At 44.2% G+C, this 21,718-nt stretch overlaps 1 protein-coding gene across 2 annotated transcripts in view; it reads left to right on the top strand.

Moving 5' to 3' along the window:
* The window catches only part of LRRK1 (leucine rich repeat kinase 1), a 79,758-nt gene that overhangs the window by 42,468 nt on the left and 15,572 nt on the right, over window positions 1-21,718 (top strand). For both annotated transcript variants that reach the window (XM_062583778.1, XM_062583777.1), the window contains exons 13-25: window positions 2,729-2,858; window positions 3,392-3,504; window positions 4,353-4,567; window positions 6,640-6,804; window positions 8,469-8,641; window positions 10,550-10,670; window positions 10,931-11,090; window positions 11,494-11,770; window positions 14,822-14,993; window positions 16,335-16,498; window positions 17,714-17,853; window positions 19,309-19,558; window positions 21,004-21,170. In XM_062583778.1, coding sequence (XP_062439762.1) covers window positions 2,729-2,858; window positions 3,392-3,504; window positions 4,353-4,567; window positions 6,640-6,804; window positions 8,469-8,641; window positions 10,550-10,670; window positions 10,931-11,090; window positions 11,494-11,770; window positions 14,822-14,993; window positions 16,335-16,498; window positions 17,714-17,853; window positions 19,309-19,558; window positions 21,004-21,170 — 2,247 coding nt within the window. The remainder of the gene's footprint in view (window positions 1-2,728; window positions 2,859-3,391; window positions 3,505-4,352; window positions 4,568-6,639; window positions 6,805-8,468; window positions 8,642-10,549; window positions 10,671-10,930; window positions 11,091-11,493; window positions 11,771-14,821; window positions 14,994-16,334; window positions 16,499-17,713; window positions 17,854-19,308; window positions 19,559-21,003; window positions 21,171-21,718) is intronic.

Below are 21,718 nucleotides of genomic sequence, written 5' to 3'. Positions count from 1 at the left end.
ACTGCAGAGTGCAAGAAAGCTGGCATCTTTGTGTTGCACCGCAGAGCAGTCCTCAGCTTCTTGCAGGGGGCAGAAGTCTTTCTGCCGCAAATGCTTTCTTAGTCTATCCTGAAAATTGTGTGGTCTCAAGTCAACATAGATAGATAAAAGAGGTAAATGTACCGAGTTATGGTAAGGGAGAAATTGGTTCAGTATAGCCTTAGTGGTGTTAACTTTAAGCTCCAGGTGGCTTTTCTGGAGGGCAGAGGCTCTACCTGCACCTCCAGGCAAGGTTTGTCTTGCTGCATTTGGCATCTGTGGAAGCAGAGGCTGCTACTCAGCAAGTCCCGTGTGTGTACCCTCATGAGGAGAAGAGGTTGATGTGCATTGTTTTTGAAGCAGGAAATGGAAATACAAATGCCACAGCGTCAGTGAAATCCTGAACGCAGAAATAGGAATTGAAAATAGGAGTCTGAATCTTCCGAATCTGTGGGGTCTGAGGCACCCTCAGTTCTCCTCTGTGCAGTGCCACAGTGGCATTTCCCAGCAGGGAGAGAAGGGAAGAGTGCAGCAGGCAAAGGCTGCTAAAAACACCTCAAAGGGGAATTGCAAACCCAGCATCACCCTGCTCCATAAGGGGAGGATGGACTCTCTGCTGGTGCTGTCCAAACAGCCTTGACTCAGCATACCCTGGTGCAACCAAGAGCTCCCTGAGGTTGCTTCAGGTTGCTGGAGGGCCCCGGCGAGCCCACCTGGCTGGTGCTAGGGTTGAGTAGCCACAGAGTCAGAGCAAAGCCAGCTCATCTTTTTCTCTCAGTTTCTGTGCCAAGTATAGCTTGGTGAGACTAGAGGATGTGGCCAAGAATTTATAGAACATCAAGAGAAAACAGAAGCTGGAAAACATCAGCCGCTCACAGAAATCTCCTAGAGCAGTGGGGGTGGGGGCAAGCTTTCCTATGATTTTACTTACCAACAAAGCTATTTACTCAAGTCTAGATTATTTAAGGAGAATAATTTATGGATGCTCACTATACTCGATTGATAAATCTCAGAGTAACTCCATGCACATGTGTGTGGTATTCGTGGCGTTTACTCATCCAAAAATAAAGTTTTGAGATGGGATTTTGTTTTAATTTTTCTACAGTTCTTTAAAAGCAAATCTGAGCTCAAGCCAGAGAAGTCATAAATAACTCATGAATAAATAATTGAAATTCATAAACACCTTGAGCCTGCTTCCAATACAGTACACTCCTTTCCACCTTGAACTCTTCGGTGAATTTGAGAATATTACTACTGTTTTAGGCATTTGCTCCTACAAGTCCAAGAGAGACTAAATCTGTGTGTGCCTAGGTGCATACTGATGAGGAACAATGAAAAGTTTAAGTCCAGCTATGAGCCAGAAAGAAAGTGAATTGAATCCATGAATAAGTCTGCTGTTCCCCTAAAATAATTCCAAAGATGATTTTTTATGTGAAAACTCAAAGGCAGACTGTGACGTGCTGCCGACACCAGACAGTCCTGTCACATATATAAAACACCCTGCACACAGTAGGACTCTATCTTGCTCTGTTTCTGATCTTAGCTCAGGCCCAAAATGCTGTTAATATTAGAACCAGGGAGCTTTTTCCTGAGACAACCTCTTCCATTTTCTTTTCTTTTTCTTTTTTTTTTTTTTTTTTTTTCTTTTCTGGCTTAGTTACAGATCCTCAAGTCTTCTTTGTAATGAAAGAAACATCTTGATGGAAGTGCAACTGTCCTGTCCTCGAGAAAGGATGTGTTTCAGGTCTCAGAGAGTTGCTTTTATTGACTGTCAAGGCAGCAGATGGTGCTGGTCATACTTTATTAATCAGAGACCCAAAATCTGCCTGTTCTTGTGTGGCCTAATTCTCCTTGACTTCAGGATGCTTCTTGATGGATATATGTGACGCTCAAGACAGAAACACAATTCATGGCAGCTTTTCATGCCACTATCCCTGGAGTAATTTGTGGAGCAAAACGATGCTGCTTGGAACTAGCTGAATTTCTCTTTGCCTGAACCTCTCCAGCTACAGCAATTTGTCAGTGCAGTTGTTACTGTTGTTGCTTGGGTAGCTCCCAAAATATGCTAGTTTCTGTTCAAACACATGGGAAGACTGACGTGTCCTGAACTCTTGCAGTGTAAAACAGACCAGAGGAGCAAAGTCAGGCAATGTTTTGAAGGTGATACAGGGAAGCAGTCTGTCAGCTGCAGTTTGGGTTTTCCTCTCCGTTGTTATTGACTTGATTATGTTGCTCCAGTCTGCAACTTGGGGGCCTAAACATCAATTCCGACCAGTTTCTGACTTTCCTCGGACAGTATGAGAAAAACACATTGGAAACCATTGCATCCTTGGTACGTTCTTTCACTGCAAGCTGTTGGGCTGGAGTAGCGGGAGTCCACAAGGTGTTATCAGCTATTCAACAGCAAAAAACCACCACTCGTGCTCTGAAGGATAGTCCTCTAAAGTCTTTCCCTCAGTATCCCATAGGTCCTGGAGATGATTGTGTTCAAGCATACACATCACTGTGATTATAAAAATCGTGATGTGAGTGTTGATTTCGGCCATTGTTGAAGGCCACGTGCTTTTCAGGTGTTGCTTCTCGGTGGTTCCTGCCAAGGGATATGACCTCATGTGTTTCTCACAAAATTAAGGGGGAGACTTTTGATCCACGACTTTGGTACCTGTTGAATGCATTTTAAAGGTGCAGTTTGCTTCTTTTCTTGTTTCAGGTCCTTTTTTGGAGTTCCCAGCATTTCTGAGTGATTCTCTGGAAGTCCTTTATCTGAATGACAATCAGCTGGACTCTGTCCCACAGTCCGTTTGCCTTCTGAAAGGTTTAACAGAACTTTACTTAGGAAAGTAAGTCAGTGCCCTGGAAAAGCGATGCAGTTTTACTTCCATGTTGTTTTAGTGACCAGTCTTCCGTGGAGCCCCACCCCAGATGAACATTAGCTTTGAAGTCAGAAAACTGGGAAGAGTTAGCCCGTGTAGAGCTATGCCCATCGTTTGCTTTAGATAAGGAGAAGGCTGGCCTTTTATATTAGGGAAAATGATCTAATGCTTTTGAGCACCAGCCTGGGAATCTAGTGTGCCTTGAGTTAATTCTGGCTCTTTGCTGTCTGCTTCCATGGCTTGTGAGTTAATAACTCATCATTTTTGCCTATATTTCCTCAACTATCCAGTAAAGATAACTACATTTGTCTGCCCCAGAAGATAAATTAAACTTATACATCACTCTAAGGATGGAAATTGCTATTGGAGTGCTCAGTAGTCTTACTAAAATATTAATGGAAGATTTCTGCAAGTAGAGAATGGTATAATCTGAGAGTCCATGAGAGCAGCTACTTACACACAAAGCCTGGTTGTTGGTAGATTTATTTGTTTTTGTACAGTAACCCTGGTATCCGAGAGCTTCCTCCAGAGCTTGGACAGCTGGCTAATCTCTGGCAGCTGGATATCGAGGAACTAAATATCAGTAACGTTCCTGCAGAGATCAGAAAAGAGGGTAAGGCTGATTCTGTGTGTTCTTTATTACATTGACTGAACATATAATCAAAATTGCTTCCTTTTAATGGTCTTGAACAGGAACAGACAGTATGCGCGCAAGCTCTTGTTGCGGCTAACTGGAATTGCGTAGGAAAACCTTCACGTATTTGCAATTTCAATAATCATTGCTAAGCTCTGGCTATAGGATGAGTTAAAGATAGATCCCATCTTCAAATGATGACCTGTAAAAGCAGTATTTTATTTGCAATATGCATGCTGGATAAATTCCATAGTTAGCTTTCTGAATGTATGTAGTTTAGGGTGTTCAGAGTCCTTTTAAAGACTGAAGTGTTTAGGAGCAGCAGTCAAAGTCACACTGCAGTAACTTTATTGAAAGCTGTTAGGTTTTTGGATCTATTACAATACAGACTCCTTTTTTGTGTGTTTTAATAAAATCCTGTGGGAATAAAGTTATTAGGAATTATTCCTTCTCCAGCAAACTGTTGAAGCCTAAATCTAATTTTGACTAGAAACATGAAAGTAAAAGGAAAAACTGAGTATTTTCCAATACTAAATTAGTTTTTTATGTTTCCTTTGAGCTTCTGAAGAGTACGAGCCACAGCATTTGTTTCTCCTTACAGTGCTTCATTGTAGACTCTCAGAGCACTGACCTTTTCTGAGGTTTCTGTCTCAGGTCTGTCCACTGGAGCTTTCTTTGTTTATTCTCTGGATTGTCTCAGCCCACAATGAAGCTGCAGGGAAAATATTAATTCGGCTGATGTGTTTGCTGCAGTAGGTTTTGTGCAGTTCTGCTGTATGTTTGTAACCACAAACGACAGTTAAAACCTGTTCACTTCCCCCCCATAGGCCCTAAGACAGTGCTGGCATACTTACGAGCACAGCTGCGCAAAGCAGAGAAGTGCAAAATGATGAAGATGATTGTCATTGGTCCCCCGCGGCAGGGAAAGTCAACACTGATTGAGATCCTGCAGACTGGAAAAGTCCCTCAGATGATGCACAGTGATGCCACCATCCGTACGACAAAATGGGAGCTCCCCAAGCCAGTGGGACACAAGGCAAAGGTGAAAAACAGCCTAAGATATTTAGCGCCAGTGGGATTCCTTGAGCCCTGCAGTGCCCTTTTAGGCTGAAATTGGCTGCCCTATTACAAAGAACAGTTTCCATTACCTGTTACCAGACCTTGCAAGTGACAGATGTTTAGACCTGCCACAATTCCTCTGATTTTCCAGTTGGTTACAGAGGACAGATCTGTTTTCCTCAGCATTCAATCTTGACTTGATATCCTAAAGAGTGAGAGCCATATGGAGATTGCTAAAATTCTGGCTAAGCCCCTGCTTGGGTGGTTTCTGGACACTGAGTCTGAGAGAATGTTTCAAATCAGCTTCCCTAAAGCACTACCCAATGTCTCTTCATTTGGCGCTGGAAAATGGAACGTCAGTACCTAAACGTAGACACCCTTTATGTCAGAACTGTCCTAGACCAGGAAGGTGGGTGGAAGTTAGATGCCTGACCTCTGTTGTGATTCAGGGATGTCTAAGGCATACCTTAAACACCCAAATCCCAGGCAGCTACTCCAGGGAGTGCGTCAGCCCATACTGAAGTCATTTGGGCAGCACTGGATTAATTCAAGCATGTAGGTGGCCCTGTCCACTGCCTGCGTAATAACATAGGGATTGAGGCAAGCAGAATTGATCCGAGGCTTTTGTCAGAGCTTGAGGGTGTGCAAACCCATGGCTCTCCCTTCCTGGATGAAAGCCATGGCCACCAGGTGGTTCTGGAAGAGTTGGAGGAGCCTGCTGAGTTCAGCTATTCTCCAGCGAAGAGTGCCAGGCTAGAGAAAGAAAAAGAGCAAAGCAGAGCCTGACTCTTTAAAGGGAAGACATGCATGGGAGAACAGAATTACACGTTCTGTGTTGAAGAGCAGTTGAATAAAACAATCACCTAGACAGCATTGTAAATGTGGAGTAGGATCAAGAGGTACAGGCATCTTTTCCAAGATGCTGAATGTGCTTTGTCCCTGTGTTAGAGTCTTTCTCTCTGTCAAAATCCCACACTGAAGGTCTTGGATGAGTAAGGCTGCCCTGGTGCTAGTTAGGGCTTGGTTTAAACAAAACGAAAATTCTTCCAGCTGTTTCTGTGAGGCTTCAGACTGGGATTGGGCTAGAAGATCAGAGCCCAAGTGAGATATTTAGCTCCTTGCTGAAATCTCATAGGGCAACTTGTCCTAAGAGGTCAGGCAGTACTTGGTCCTGGACTGGTAAACAGAGCCTGCTTGCTGCTACATGATGCTCTGGGGAAGGTGCCTGGAGCTGAGTTTGGCTTCCTGCTGAGTTACAGACCCACCGAGGGCCAAGTGATTTAGGGACAGAGCCTCCGAGGTACGTAGGTACTTCCTACTGCAAAACTGGGAACCTGAATACCATTTAAATGGAGAGTAGTGCTTCCTCCAGGTGCTGTTGTGAGGCTGCACTGAGAAGTGGGTGCTGAGATGCTTAGGAGAGGACCTGAGCTAAGCTGTAGAGACCTACATTCATGCGTTCCCCTCAGAACTGGTGATTGTGAATCACAGGCATAACTCTGGCCCATTTCTGGTGTGACGTGTATATGGTAGCAGCCTCCAGACAGCATCCAGGCAGTGTTTGCGAAAGGCGTGAGAAGGTGCCTCCTGAGCACCTTTTATGTGTTTGGTTCAGCTGGGGTTGAACTCAGGGGAAGTGATTTCAACAGGGGGTTTCCTGTTCCCCGATGCGATGGCAGATAACTAGCTGCAGCAGTCCTGCCGAGCGTGCCACAGACAAGGATGAAACAGCTCCTATTCAAGACATAGTGAAACACAGGGTTCAGAATGAGACTTCTGTTTGTTCTGCAGAATCCGTGGCATTAACTGGAGATTTACCAGCATCAAGGGCACCTCTATCATTTTAGCAGCAAGTAATTAGTCTTGATTTCCTGTGGGGAAGTGGTAGCCGTACTTAACAATTGCTTGTTGATTTTTCTTTCCTGGAGGCACAATTAGGACATTGAAATCCTTCTTGTGTCGTACATTATGCAGGCGTAGGTTTATGCTTCAGCTATTATCTCCCCATGATTTACTGCAACCGTTTGATTTGAACACTTCTCTTTGTCTAAGTAGGTTGATTCAGTGGAGTTCAACGTCTGGGATATCGGAGGCCCAGCAAGCATGGCTACAGTCAATCAGTGTTTCTTCACAGACAAAGCATTGTATATAGTTGTATGGAACTTGGCACTGGGGGAAGAAGCTGTTGCAAACTTACAGTTCTGGTTGCTGAACATTGAGGTAAGAAGTCCCTGGTGGGCTCCAGGATGTCTATTCGTTAAGTTGTAAACCCCTACATCATCATGGGATATTACAGAATCTTTTTGGCCTGCTTTTCAAAACTCTACAACCTATGAATTTTGCATAGCTTTTGGAATTAGTTTTTCATTCTGCTGTAGGTGTATATTGCTATATTTCATGGTTTAAATTTATCACTTGCTTTGTTCTCCCTCACACATCAGAGAGTGGAACAAAAGCTGATTTATAAAGTAAGCCTTGCTAAGTAAGGCTGAACATACTTATTTTGGAATTAGTGTTTGACCATACTGTGCTCTGAGGGGATTTTGAAACATTTTCTTTCGTGTGTGGATTATACGCACGTCAGTCTAGAGGCTATGTTTTTAACACTTTATATTCAGATAACCAGATTGTGTCTCCTGGCCAACTCTCAGTCAAGGGTCAGAACTGCAGTGAGGTTTTTGGTGCTGTTTGCTTTTTTATAATACAATGTTCATAGTTCTTTATAACTATGTTCATTATTTGAGAATGATCTTAACATTACATTTGCAGCCATGGGTTCTAAACCAGTGCCTCTAAGAAAAGACATCTTGGCATTACAAAAAAATTTAGCTGAATATTCAGCAGCAATCAAAAGCCCAGACTGGATAACAAAGCAGAAAACACCATTGTGACATTTCATAAATCTTTGGTGCACCCTGTCCGATACATCCCAAGAAGCATATAGTAGTGTAAGAAAAGACATAGAGGATAATACTGGAAGACTATTCCAGGGAAAATCACTGCATGCTTACCTTGTCCCTATACTCTTTATTAGGCCTCAGACAGAATATTGGGCTGGCTGGGCCCTTTGGTCTGACTGGGTACAGCTGTCACTCCTGGGTTTGCCTAAGTTAAGAGTTTGATGTCATTCAGATTGCAGTGAGCATTGTAACAAGAGAACCGGATTGGTCGCAAATAAACAAATACATTTCTGCAGCTGAATTTTCTTCTGTATTCAAAGTCATTTAGATCCCCAGGCTGATCTCTGCTTAAGCCTGTGCAATCCCATTGTATTTGGCAGCATGTTCCCTGCAATCTGGATACTTTCCAATCCTGTAATAGAATCATAGAGCAGTTGGAAGAAACCACAAGATCATCTAATCCATTCCTTTACACTGATTCAAGTAGGTTTAGACATTTCTGGCAGTTTATCTCACCTCTCCATGTACCTTCAGTGAAGAAGATTGTGCATCTTCCCTTGGTATCCATTCCAGAACATCACCATCATTGTATATCAGAGTGTTTTTCAGGATATCAAAGTTAGATCTTCTATCTACAATTCAAGCTGTGGTTCTTTTTGCCTTGCTCCGAGTGAATATGGTTCCCATCATTTAGCTGATTCATAGAAACTTAATACCCCATGGTAACTCTCTTTGTGTTGAGCTCTTATGTAATAAGCCCAAACTGATGGTTTCCTTGTCTGCAGAAGCAGCAGGCTATTGAACCATATTCAGTAGGAGAACTTCTGTACTACCCCAGTCACTTTTTGCTGTTGTCAAGGCTGCCTCCATATTATATTCATGCATATAACTTCCTGGCCTTAAATATTGTACTTTTCATATGTTCTCATTGAATTTACCGTGAGGCAGTCTGAATTAGGTCATAGTCAGTGTTTTCTCTTGCAGGCCAAAGCTCCAAATTCAGTGGTGTTGGTGGTAGGAACACACCTTGATTTAATTGAAACTAAATTCCGTGTTGAGAGGATAGCAACCCTGAGAGCATATGTATTGGCTCTTTGTCGATCTCCGTCTGGATCCAGAGCAACCGGCTTCCCAGACATCACATTCAAGCACCTACAGTAAGTACTTGTGCCCTTATGAAGCTCATTCTATTTTATGTCACCTTAATGTGCATGCTATTCTAATGCCCAATTTCCTTGGCAACAGAGCTGATTTTAAGACTCTTCAGCATTGCATTTCGTGTATTTTTGATTGGGAAATAACGTAGTATAATTACAGGGAAGCTTAGCATAGCTCAGAGGTCAGCCTGGGTCTGTGAGCTGGAAGCTCTGAAGTCATGACCTTGGCCAGCCTGCTTCAATGCTCCTGCTGTGCTCAACGTTCTTGTTAAATGGTGACACAGTTTATTAATTAACTTTGAAGGAGAGAACATAATAGACTGAATAGTTAATGCTGCAAAGCTTTAGAAAAAAAAAGAGCATGACTGGTGTGGGGCAGGTGCAGCAGTTTGGTGTGGAGCGGCTGCGTGGGTATGTCTCATTGCCCAAGGCAGAGAACATGGTGTTAGCGAGGCAAGAGCCGAGGAGAGCCCCGGGAGCCCCTTCAGTCCCAGCTGCATCCTTCGAGGTCTCCACATGTGAGAATGGATGGGTTGGGCAGCCTGGAAATGCATGTCGGTGAGGCCGTGGAGTGGGCCACCCTCTCTCCCTTTGACTTGTGGAGGATGCCTCTGGGGAGAGGAGGCTCTTCTGGCTGGGAAAAGAAGCAGGTCAGTCAGCCAAGGGAGTGTGCCGCACAGAGGGAGTGTGGGTGAGGCGACTGGCACCAAACAGCTCGAAACCATTCGGCATTGCCAATGCCTGGGGCAAGGCACAGGTGGTTGGCTGAGAAAGGAAGCAGGGTGCTGCACTGGCATGTCACCCTGTGCATCTGCTGCTTGGCAAAGTCATCGGGAGGCCTCCCACACGCTGTTCTGCAAATGCAAGCGTTCCATCAGGCATCAGAGCCGTCTCCTTCCCATCGAAGAGGTGCCCAGGGCCCAGTGCGAGGCAGACGGACTCACAGTGAGAGAGAGAGAAAGATTTATGGTTCATGCTCATCATGCCTCTTTTTCCATCGCCATTCCATGATCTCACTCGTTCTTTCTCCAGGGGACTTTCTTTCACGCTGCCTCATGTCCTTCACATTTCCCCTTTCCACCTCTCCATTGTGCCTAGTTTCCTGCCTCTTCCTTCCCATTCTTCACTGCAAACCATCCCCTTCACTCCCTTTGTGCATCAGGATGGGGCTCTTCTGAGCAGCCAGACATCCCAGTGAGCAAGTGCACACTTCCCTCCATCACTGAGGCTGAGCTTTAACATAAAGGCTATTTCTTTAAAACGTGGTTCTCCCTCCACCACAGGAACATGGGTGGAATTGGTGAGAAAGACCCTTTGTTGGGGAAAGCAGAAGAGGACTGTTCTTATGCAGCCAGCAAAAAGGCGAGAAATAGTAGGAGTTGCAGAGAGTGGGTTTTTAGCTGTTAGAGATGATGAAGGCTAACTTTTAGGATCCAAACATCAATTCCCACATCACAGGATCCAGCTGAGTGAGGGCCAGAGCGAGGGTGGGAAAAGGTGTCTGTTAGTCATCATCACGTCTCTTTGATCTGAGGCTGGGAGAACTGGACTTGCCTCCGGCAAGGGCTGGAGCATAGCATCCTCTTCCTTCCTGCAGCCCCTTCCAGGGTGGTGCCTGTGCACAGCGAGGAAAGGACACAGGCTGACAGCTTTGGTCCCTCTGTTAGGGAAGCCCCAAAGGTCCCCACGGTGCACAGCGAAGTGCAAGCAGGCAGAGCAGAGTTTGGCCAGTATATCTTCTCTAGGCTTCTCTGTTTCTTTCTCCCAAGCTAAAAATGCTTAGTGAGAGCTTTCCTCCCATTCATCTGGCACAGGAAATTTAAAATCACCGATAAGAAAAAGCCTGGAAAGGATGCCAGTGTGTGCTGATAAGGTTTGATAACCCCCACCCTTGCTTGTGTTTTGCAGTGAGCTCTCGTGTAAGACTCTGGAAGGCCTCGATGGGCTCCGCCAGCTGATTTTTCACGTCACGTGCAACATGAAGGATGTTGGTAGCTCAATTTGCTCGCAGAAACTTGCAGGGAGACTGGTGAGGACTGTGCTTCCTAGTGGTGATCCTTACCAAAGGCAGGGGATGTTTTTGGCTTGGTTTTGGATTGGGAAGTAAACTTTGGGAGTTACTGCTGCTACCACTGGAGGTGTGTAAAGTCTATAAAATGGCTATGTAGCTTTGGAAAAAGTCAACACTGCAGGGTGCCTGTAGAGAGGGAGATGCCTTTGCTACGTAGTCACCAGCAGAGTGATTGCTGTTTGAAACTGATCCTGTTGTTTCTCTGATGTGGCTTGCAGATACCCAGAAGTTACCTTAGTCTTCAAGAAGCTGTCCTTGCAGAGCAGCATAGGAGAAGTCAGAATGATGATGTGCAGTATTTAACGGACAAACAAATAGAGCTGATGATTGAGCAAACCCCAGGCAATGATATCAAAGACTATGAAGACTTGCAAACTGGTAGGTCAGAGCAGACCAGTAATTTCTTGGAAATTAATATGTGCAACCAATTGGGAAAATTTTTATAGAGGCCAGTACAGAGGCCTTGTTCTGCAGGAGCCAAGGAGAGGCCTTTCCCAAAGGGTGGCTGGAGGAGAGGGCCAAGAGGAGGTACCATGGGGTCAGAAATAAGGACAGGAAGGTGGTGAGATGTGCTTAGGGCTGTGGGTTTTAAAAACAGAGTGCCAGATAGTAGCACACCTCAGTTAAATGTTATTTCCTTGGCTTGACTACATCCTGGCTATACCTGGTCTAGACAAAGCTGTCAAGATTGCCTTCTAACTTTTTGCAGTCGCACTGTGGTTTCCTAATTCCGGACCATTGCTGATCTATCATTCTTTTTATCTATTCTTACTTTTTGCAGCAATTAATTTTCTCATAGAAACGGGTACACTGCTGCACTTCCCAGACACAAGCCATGGCCTGAGAAACCTCTACTTCCTTGACCCAGTCTGGCTCTCCGAGTGTCTGCAGAGGATTTTCAACATCAAGAGCTCCAAGTCAGTGGCAAAGAATGGTGTCATCAGAGCAGAGGATCTCAGGATGCTGCTGGTTGGCACGGGCTTCACTGAACAAACTGAAGAGCAGTACTTCCAGTTCTTGGCCAAATTTGAGATTGCACTACCAGTAGCTAATAACAGGTAGGCTGACAATTAGAGATGGTTTATCCAGACTGGAGAAAAACAGCCATTTAATCAATGGTTGTTAACAAGTTTTGTCACTGGAAGCAGCTGTCTTAACAAGGGTCTTGCTATGAGAAAATCTTTGTGTGTTAAATAGTGTAACAGAATATGCTCATCCGTTTGGACTGCAGTTCCTTTGGCGTAGAAAGGCTGACGTGAGCATCTGTGGTCCAAACGAGCTGGGATAGTTTGAAAACTTTCTAAAGGAGCCCTCCCAGTGCGTTTTGGCTGGGAGTGTAAAAGCCGCTGGGGTGACTGGCTTGGTAGCCAGTGTGGAGGGGCAGTGACACCGGCGGGGATGTGGTGATGAGCAGGTGGAAACTGTAATTGCTCTGCCGGTACAGCTGCAGCTGGGAGAGGATGTGAGCCGTGCGGCTGCTGGGCTTGAAACATAGATGGGCTGGAGTCATCTGCTTCCGATAAAAGATCTCTGCTTTGGAGTATGGCAGAAAACTGTGCATAATCAATAATTATGTCAGCCCTGAAAGCAGTAGTATTTTACTTCTAGTGAGACCAGGGAAGTGTAGCTTAAGTAGCAATGTGATTTTCTTACTTGTAAGCCTCTCCCGAAGGTATTGATCAATAGTTTTCCCAGAAATTGTCTAGGGAATTCTCCTCCCCCAGACCCCATTCGCTTTTCCTCTGGGCAGAGTTCCCTGCTGTTTTTCTCTTTCCACCTGCTTGGCGACTGCCTGTGGTTGGGTTGACGGTGAAACCATAGTTGTAGTGCGCTTTTGATGTAGCATTTGCATTTCGCTTCCTTGCCCTTCCAGGACACGGCTGCATTGCTCGGAGCCTCTTGGGAACCCTGAATGCCAGCACAAGTGCAGCATTCTCCGTGCTGTCATTATGCCTGTCACTTATCCAGTCCCGGATGCCAACAAATTTTCTCAGGCTTAACACAGATAAAGCAGCAATGTTTCTGCTTCGGCCAGAATGCCTTTTGGACTCCTTGTCACTGTCTGCCATTTTTCTTCAAGGCAATTACATTGTCAGTGCCTCAGGAACAAGGAAATGTTTTTTTTCATGCCCTGCCCGATCTTTTTTAGAGCCATCCAAGCCACATTAACAGAATATTCTTCCTACTGACGGATTGTAGCTCTAGCAGGTTGGATTAATTTAACGTACGAGCCAGACACAGAGCAGTTGTTTGTTATTGTGCTTCTGCAATTATTATCTAGATTGCCAGATAGGGTTTCTGTGCAATCGGTAGAGAAAGCAGCTGCCAGTTTCTGCCCTGCAAGGGTGGATGGGGGCATGTTTCCCATATTTTCAAAATTTGCATTGGCTGTTGTTCAGGAGCACTGAATCTCCATCTGTATTGTAAACCATTATATGCTTATGGTCCAGAAGGCCTCACTGGCCTTCTTACTTCCTATGTTCCCAGACCCTTTTTAGATGTGCTAAGGAAAATTTATTGGCAATAACATGATGTATCCACTGCTTTTATGGGGCAGGTACTTGTAGCTTGATGTGCTCTGCGTTTCTGCCTATGGTACATGTAATTCAGCTTTGTCCTATGTGTCAAAATAGGGTAGAAATGATCATTCTTATTTTAATTTGTAAGGGAAGAGAAATTTTTCAGTTTTACATTCCAGAGATGTTTTATGGAATGAATAATTTGATCATGTAAAATGTCATCAGACTTTATGGACTGTGACATATGGAGAGAGCTGTTGTCTAGTGACGGCTGTATTTTCTGAGCTAATTTTTCAGGTTTTACAGAGTACTGCAGCTGCTGGAGAGAGAATGTGATACAAGGCTTAACGCATTGGATTTGGACCCAGCATTAGTTCTAGTTGGGCATCTAGTTCCTGCCACTGTTATCACTTCACTGTTATTTTGGTCACGTTCTTTGGCCGTGTGCCTCGTTGCTGTCATTATGCCCGTCAAAGATGAGGCCAAGATGCTGGCAAATTTTCTCAGGCTCTACACTGATAAAGCAGCAGCATTTCTACTTACAACCAAATACCATTTGGATTGACTTTCTATCATATAAGCATCTTGGATTGCATTTGGTATGGAAGAATACGCCTGTTTTGGGATGTATTGGCAGGTGCTGAAACCCATAAGCACATAGTTTTCGAAACAGGTCTAGTCTTTCAGCAAGTTTTAGCTTCCCAAATGCTAAGGATCAGGACAAATGAATATTCAGGGTTTACTGAGAGTTCTGATAATGATTTGGAAACTATGGTCCTCTACACCAGCATCGCTCTGTTGCTTCTGATCAGTCAGACTCAAATAGCACTGAGTCTCCTTCCACACTTGGGCAAAGATCCACTGCTGGATTGAATACCAGATTGCAGCAGGAGAGTCCTCCAAGACTAGTGAGATCTCAGTCTGGCAAAGCAAGCTCTTGCCCGAGGGGATTGTGAAGGATGTGGCTGGGAATCCTTCAGCTGCAGTGGGATACAGCAGGGAATGCTGTTGCATTGACCCATAAGAGGCTCTTGTTCACACCGGGGCTGGGACGAGGGCCAGAATGGTGCAGTCCTAACGGCCTATAGCTGTCTTGTTCCTTCCTCCCACGACACGTCCTCTCCCCGTCTTCCGGGCTTAATAGAACTAAGCTGCTGTATGTGGTTTTTGCATTTATCTTCTGTTGCACTTATGAGCACAGCTGTAATTCTCCACTTATAGGCAGAGCACTGTCTGTACAGATACAAGTCTGAATGATCCTAACATCACAGCTGTTCTAACGACTCCTGTATGTTAAAGCATTTAATGGGTGATTAAACAAATATGCTGCCCATTACATCAATTTTAGCCCAGTCCAGTAGTCATGAATGTATTATTTAATGCCTGTTTTGCCTCTACCTGCTTCCATAGTGTAAATAAACTTCTCTGTGTATTGCTTCAGTGCCCTTAGTCTAAAAGGTTTTACACGTGCAGTAGGCTGTGCCGTTAAAAATCTCTTTGGAGACTGAATCACCTTATTAGATGGTATCAAGGTACTTGCTGTTACAATCTATAGCTAAAATTTGTACTGTTGAATTTGATTTGTTTCAGCTACCTCCTCCCTCATCTGCTGCCTACTAAGCCAGCATTAGACATCCACGGGTTCTGCCACCAGACCACAAACACAGTCCAAAGGGTCTTCAAGATGAGTTTCGTCCCAGTTGGCTTTTGGCAGAGATTCATAGCACGAATGTTAATTAGCCTGGCAGAGATGGACCTCCAGGTATGCTACTGCATCTCTCTGCAAGCCAGTGAAGACAGCTAAAGTTACTGTTTGCTAAAAGTGTAAATGGGTGTCTCTTCACGTCCAGCTGGCTTCAGTCACAGACTTCAGTAGCATTACTTCTGTAAACAGGGAGAGATGAGTCTCCACAATTGAAATCTGATTTTGTTTTCACAGTAAGTGTCGTTTAGAAAGATAAATTGACACTGGAGAAGAAAGCCTGCATTCTCTGTAGCCTCGTTATAACACAGTTCCGTGGAACGTCTCAGCACATCCAGCATCTTCCAATTATTTGTAATTGGAGCTCTGCCTGCAGCTCTTATCCATGATAATGTTCCCCTGGGCCAAAGGCCACTATCTGGATCTATGTGGGTTTAAATTAGAAGAAAATTACAAGATTGTTGCTTTAATGGGATAACGAGTGCAAGCAGGCACCCTATTAGTGCAAATGATATGCATATCATTAAAATAGTATTTCCAAGCTGTGAAAGCGAAGTGGATTTTGTTATTGCTATGGACAGTTTTTTGCATCAGTTTGTATCTGAAAACATAGCCCTGCTGGAAATCATGATAAATATCTGCAAAATGTTTCTGGTTCTGCTGTGGTATTTCCTTAACAGCTATCCATTCAAAGTGTACTCTGTCATTGATGTACAGAACGTTGAAAACATGATACTTGTTTTTACCTGTGTTAAAGGGCTGTCTTGGCAGTCTTTTGCTTAGGTCCTCATGGGCATTACGTAGCCCTAGAGCACCTTTGCTAGGAACCTCATCCAGCACTCACTGAAATAAATGGAAAGGACTGCAGGCATCAGACCAACTCTGCAGACAAATAAGCAATGATTACAGTGGAATTCTGCAGATTATGTCTTTGGTTTAAAAACAAAAATGCATTCTGCTCTAAGTGCTGGTTTGAAATGACTTGGAGAAAAGCCATCTTCCTCCTACTGAAACAGGTGGAAAAGTTAGCTCTCTGTGTTGAACATAGACTAATCAGTCACTGAAGGATTTAACTCTTCTTTAAGTGTGTAGGAATTTTGCAAATTGAAAATTAATATAACAAATGTCACTAGGATTACAGAAATGAGCCTGCTCACTGCCACGGAGTTGTTCTTTTTTGAGTTGAATGGAAAGAACTGTTGCAGAAAGAACTGTTACTGTATGTATTTTCATGCCATCACAAAAATCTTTTATGAGTGCTGGTCGTTTTGGTGGAAAAGCTGTGATACTATCTATGAAAGCCAGAAAAAGGCTTTAATTGAAATTATTTTCAATTAAAATAATGTCCTTATGAGAAACTTCTGTAATTTAATGATTATCGTGCTTTTCTGCTTATTTCAGCTTTTTGAAAACAAGAAGAATACCAAGACGCGAAACAAAAAGGTGACCATCTACAGCTTCACAGGCACCCAGAGAAACCGCTGCAGCACGTTCCGAGTCAAAAGGACTCACACTGTTTACTGGCAGGAAGGTCTGTTCGTTACCTTTGATGGAGGCTATCTTAGGTAATTTGTGCTCGTATGCAGCATGCGTTAACAGGGGACTAATATAGTGTATGAAGCAATCCAAATGGAGATGAATGGGCCTGACTCATGCTGTATGCTCAACCATCAATAGAAGAGGAGGCTCTTCTAATAGAAATAGCTCTTCTGGTGACAGCTCGGGACAATGACTATGAATAAGGGATTATTTAACAGTTCTGAATTTATCAACTGTATGTGTTATTGCAGTCACAAATTTAAAGAGATTTGAAAAAAAGAAAGTGCTACTCAGAGCAGAACTCTTTACCAGGGTAAAATGGTGCATTTTCATATGCAAGCAGGTCCTTAGGTCATTGTGTTTTCCACCGAACAGTTAAAACTCACCGCTACATGGCATCAATCCAGATCCGTGGAGATGTTTTTTGTGCCACTCAACTTTGTGTGATAGAGATATGGACTAAGGTTGTAGCTGGCCAAGGTGGTGGACTGCTGACTACACGCCTGGGGAAAATCTGCCGTCCATGTTCCTTCACAAATGCAGAGAGTAGCTGGCCACTTAAAAGACCTTAGTCTCTACAGTATCTGTGGATATATTTACTCTTTCAGTCCCTGGCAAGATAAGGAGGAACCACTAGTGATGTTATGTAGTTGGAGAGTGGCAAGACATAGCAGCTCTCCTGAGTTCATTCAGGCAGTTTGTGGCGAGTAGAGACTTCGACCTATGTCTGAACCCTAAATTCTGGAGCTTGCCTGCAGTTGTACTTTATTTCCTCGTGCACCAGGCTTTGGGGAATCATATTATTATTATTATTATTATTTACTTTTATTTTTATTTTTTTTTACAAAAGCATATTTTATTGCAGGAATTGCACAAAATTCCGAACAGTTCTTTTTAATTATTATGAGGCCACTGGAATTTTGTTACTGACTAATAAAACTCTTCACTTTCCCATCACTCTAGATAGGATATTTCTGTCAAAACACTCTCCATCCATTTCCTTGAGGCCAGCATTTTCTGTTGCTTTTATCTTATGTACTGTTAACCCATTGTGAGCAACCAGCATTTCTGAATAAGGAAGTGATTTGCAGAATAGACTGAATTGAAAATCACCTTCAAAGCTAGGTTGCTTTTAGTTTTGATTACTTGTAAGCTGCATGGTATTTTGTAACTCAAGTTAACTGCTGACCTGGATACTTCACACAAGCTTCATTTGGCTTTCTTGTGACTTCCTTTCACAGTGTGGAGTCTTCCGATGTGAACTGGAAAAAGAAAAAAAGTGGTGGAATTAAAATCATTTGCCAGTCAGAAGTGAGAGATTTTTCAGCCATGGCATTCATCACAGATCATGTCAACTCTTTGATAGACCAGTGGTTTCCTGGTAAGAGGACTGTTGTGATTTTCTGTGCTCTACTGTGTCTTTTTAACAGAAGGTCCTTTAACAGGGCTCTCTGGGTGCACAATATTGTGTGTTAAACGAAGACCCCTCAGGCTCTTACAGTCTCAAGCCAATAAAGTTTGAGAAAAACTGATAACTTGCAGACAGATCAGGATTCTTTGCCAACACACCTTGGTCTAGACATTGTGTCTTTCAGTCTTTTAATCACAGCAAACACAGGTGAGATATTACAGTGCAAACAGGACCTGCTTCTATAGAAATCCAAGGCAGACTCTTCCAGTGCTCGTAGGGCAGGATTTGGCCCAAACTACTTGACACTGTCTCTTACTGGCAAAACTTATTTTGGCACCAGATAGCATCAGCATTTTACCCATAAATTACCATTTCTAACACCCTGTAATTTATAAAATTGGTATGTGAGAGGCATGAGTGAATACGATACCAAGGACTCCGTGCCAAGGTAACTTCCTTGACTCCAGCAGTTGTTTATGCTATGATCAGCAGAGATCCTGCTGTTACCCAGTGGGCTGTTTGCAACCCCAAACACACTTTTTTTCTAAAAAGACAAAACAAAATCTGAAGTATTCTTTGTCATCCCAAATGGGTCTAGGAAACAATACCAAAATCTCTTGTCTAGAGGTCCTCTTGAGGAGACAGGGAGGTGTATTCTCACATAATCATTTGGTGCACTTTTCAAAGACAAAACAAAATTTATTTGCTTTTGGATTAAAATAATGATAATATTAATTGCTGAGGCTTGAGAACAGTCAAGACTTCAAAGGCTCGGGCATGGATTCACCTCACCTAATTGCAGGCATTTAATGGAGCCTGTTGCTGCAGAATCCCCCTGAGGTTGGTGGGGGAGGTGGGAATCTCCCAAAGGTTTGCTCTCGGTAGGATCTGAGTTTCTGCTGGAGAGGCTGATGACATTACTCCTAAGGGAGCCCAGAGCAGCCTGTACCTAACTTCGGTGCTGTTGCACCCAAAGCCACCTGGCAGCTTGCAGCTGGGTCCGGGGCTTGGGGCCAGCCTCACAGCTGCCCTTCCTCTGCTGCACAGTCATGCCGTTTGGCATACACAAGCTTCTCTGTCCGTGGTTCACAGAAAGCCATCTGGCTAGTAGAAGTTTCTCTCCCCTTCTTTATTTCTGTACCTCAAATTTCTACAGGTCCTGAGTGCATTTTCTTTGCAAGCCTGTGGACGAAACAGCATGGCTGTTAAGTCACGTCAACAGCACTGTGTCTTCAGTCTTGTCCCTGCTATCTGTATATCATTTGCAAACAGCTTTTTAATTATTCCAGTCAGCACACTAGAATAACCTGCTGTGCTCATGCCTCTGGCTGTATTCAAGTAGTGGATCCAGGTAGTGACTGTAGAAGTTTGAATGCCCTAGCAGTTGTGTGCACTATGTTTTCTGTTTGCTTGTTTGGTTTTAAGCCCTCACAGCCACTGAGAGCGATGGCACGCTGCTGATGGAGCAGTATGTGCCCTGCCACATCTGCGCTGCTTCCAGGCTGGAGCAGAACGAGTGCGGCGAGAAGGCAGAGGACGTGCAGTACTTCAACATGGAGGACTGCGTCCTCACTGCCATAGAGCTGGACTGCATCACGTGTCCAAACCACCCGGACGTCCCTGTTTCTCTCCAAGAGCTGGTTCCAGAGCTTTTCATGACAGATTTTCCAGCCAGGTGATGTTATTTGGCAGCCTTTGCTTGAATTTCAGTGTGTAGGTAATTCATTTGGTTTTCTTCTAAGTCATTTCTACTAGAGGAACAAACTCATCCACTCTTGATCCTGGCTCAGACAATCCATCCCAAGCCACACTCTTCACTTGCTTCAGCAGTTGCTGTGTGCTGATCCAAGACATCACTTTGTGATGACTTTGAGATACGGTGCAATGTGAAAGTCACTTTTTAAAGCCATCGTTGTCCTGTATTGCCCAGTATAACATAGTCTGGCCAGAGTTTTCTGTAGATGGAGTCTTTCTGGGATCCCTGTTATGCACCAGATAGGATATTCTAATATGACACCAGCAAAACAGTTTGCTGTTGTGTCACAACTGGATGGGCACTGAAATCACCTTTAATTTTGGAAAGCTTTTAAGTCAGTGCATTTATTGTAGCTGCTGCTGCAAAGTGCCTGTTAGGATTGAGGCTGTCACGTACACAGTGGTAGTGGTCGTCTTGAACAGCGTGGCAGTTCTTCTCTCCCTGCAGCAGCGCTGCCAAATCTTTAAGCAGCTTAACTGCATTTGCCAGAGGAATTCCCTCATGTACCCTCTATTGCTTGGTGCGTTAGTGAGAGGCTTCCTCGCACCAGTGGGACAACAGATCCGCATTCCTTCCAGTTCACACAGTCTCGGACGCCTTTGGGCTGGTGTGGAGCTGCGAGACCTCTAGACCGAACCGTGTCCTGCAGGCTGCGTGGGGGCTTTCTGCACTGCTCGCGCATTTGATGTGGCTGCCCAAGCAGAGCGCTAACAGCCGCCCTTCCGTTTGCAGAGTGGTTTGGTTTAATGGCCGTTCTGGGCAAACGCCCCGGCGGCCCATCATGCCAGCCCTCCTCGGAGTGTTATCTCCTAGAGATTTATTTAACTGGTGCAAGGCGAATGAGATACTTGAAGTATGAACGGCTGTAAAAGTAGTCTGAGAAAGAGTGGGGAAATGATGAACTGCAGCCTGGGAACAGTAAATTAATTTGAATAATCAGGTTTCAGAGCAGGGGGCTGTTCATAAACATCCCGTCCTGCCTCAGAAGAGGAGAGAAGGACAGGAGGTTGAGGAAGCAGAAAGCAGTTAATATAGATAAATGTAATAAATCTGTGTACCTGTGTCATCTGCTTGGAAAGGGAGCTTATGCGCTTTCCAGATCATACTTGATTCTTGCAGGATAAACTGCTTCGATAAGAAGCCTTTTTTGGCTTATTTGCCCAAGTTGCTTTTTCTGCAAGAAATCTATTATATAGCATGAACTGGAGTACCTTGAGACAACCAAGGTAATAATCCTGTCCTCTCAGCGGAAAACACAGGAACCTGTTAGGGATCTGTGAAAGTGGAAATCACATTAAATATATAAATTTACAGTGCTTTTAAAACTTTTCTTTTAATTAAAAGCTTCAATCTCTTTTTGGCAGACTATTCCTGGAAAATAGCAAACTGGAATACAGCGAAAATGAAAACAACGTTCTTGGCCAGGGTGGAAGTGGAACCGTTATATATCGGGCACGATACCAAGGAAAACCAGTGGCCGTGAAGAGATTTCAGATTAAAAAATGCAAGGGTTCTCCTACTTCAGCAGCAGGTAGAGTACACAGAATCCTTGTCTGGGCATTGGCTCCGCAGCCCGCGCTCACAAGCTAGGACCCAAGAGCCTTCGCTCTCCAAAGTGCTGGCAACATCTGTTTAAATATGGCTTTGAAATATATAGCAAAATTGGCATGGGTTCATGGAGGAAAAGGATGAATCTTAAGAGTTCTTCACGAAAGCACTTGTAATGATGGTCACTGGCAGTGCAGGAAGCTTCTCTCCTGCAGGTCAATGGGTGGACTTGAAGGGTGCCAAGGCAGAGCCCTCAGCTAGGGTGGAAGGCAAGCTTTTGCCTCCAGTTCACAAACTAATTGGCAATGAGAAGCATGGGTTTGCACTAAGGACTTGTGGGTCTCTGCCTTTGAAGAGAGCATTTACTCTGTCTGTGCTGTCACCTATACAAAGCGAATGGGAAGACCTCCTCATCTTGCAGCTCCTCCAGCCAGGGATGGGCACGCATGCTGCATGTGTCTGGTGTCAAGCGCAAGGTCAGTCTATGGCCAGAAGGAACAGGGAAAGTGCCTTGCTTACCTCATTTTTGTT

The sequence above is a fragment of the Rhea pennata genome, chromosome 10 (genome assembly GCF_028389875.1).
Source record: "Rhea pennata isolate bPtePen1 chromosome 10, bPtePen1.pri, whole genome shotgun sequence".
In the NCBI taxonomy this organism is placed as follows: domain Eukaryota; kingdom Metazoa; phylum Chordata; class Aves; order Rheiformes; family Rheidae; genus Rhea; species Rhea pennata.
This window is presented reverse-complemented; position numbering and strand designations above follow the sequence as displayed.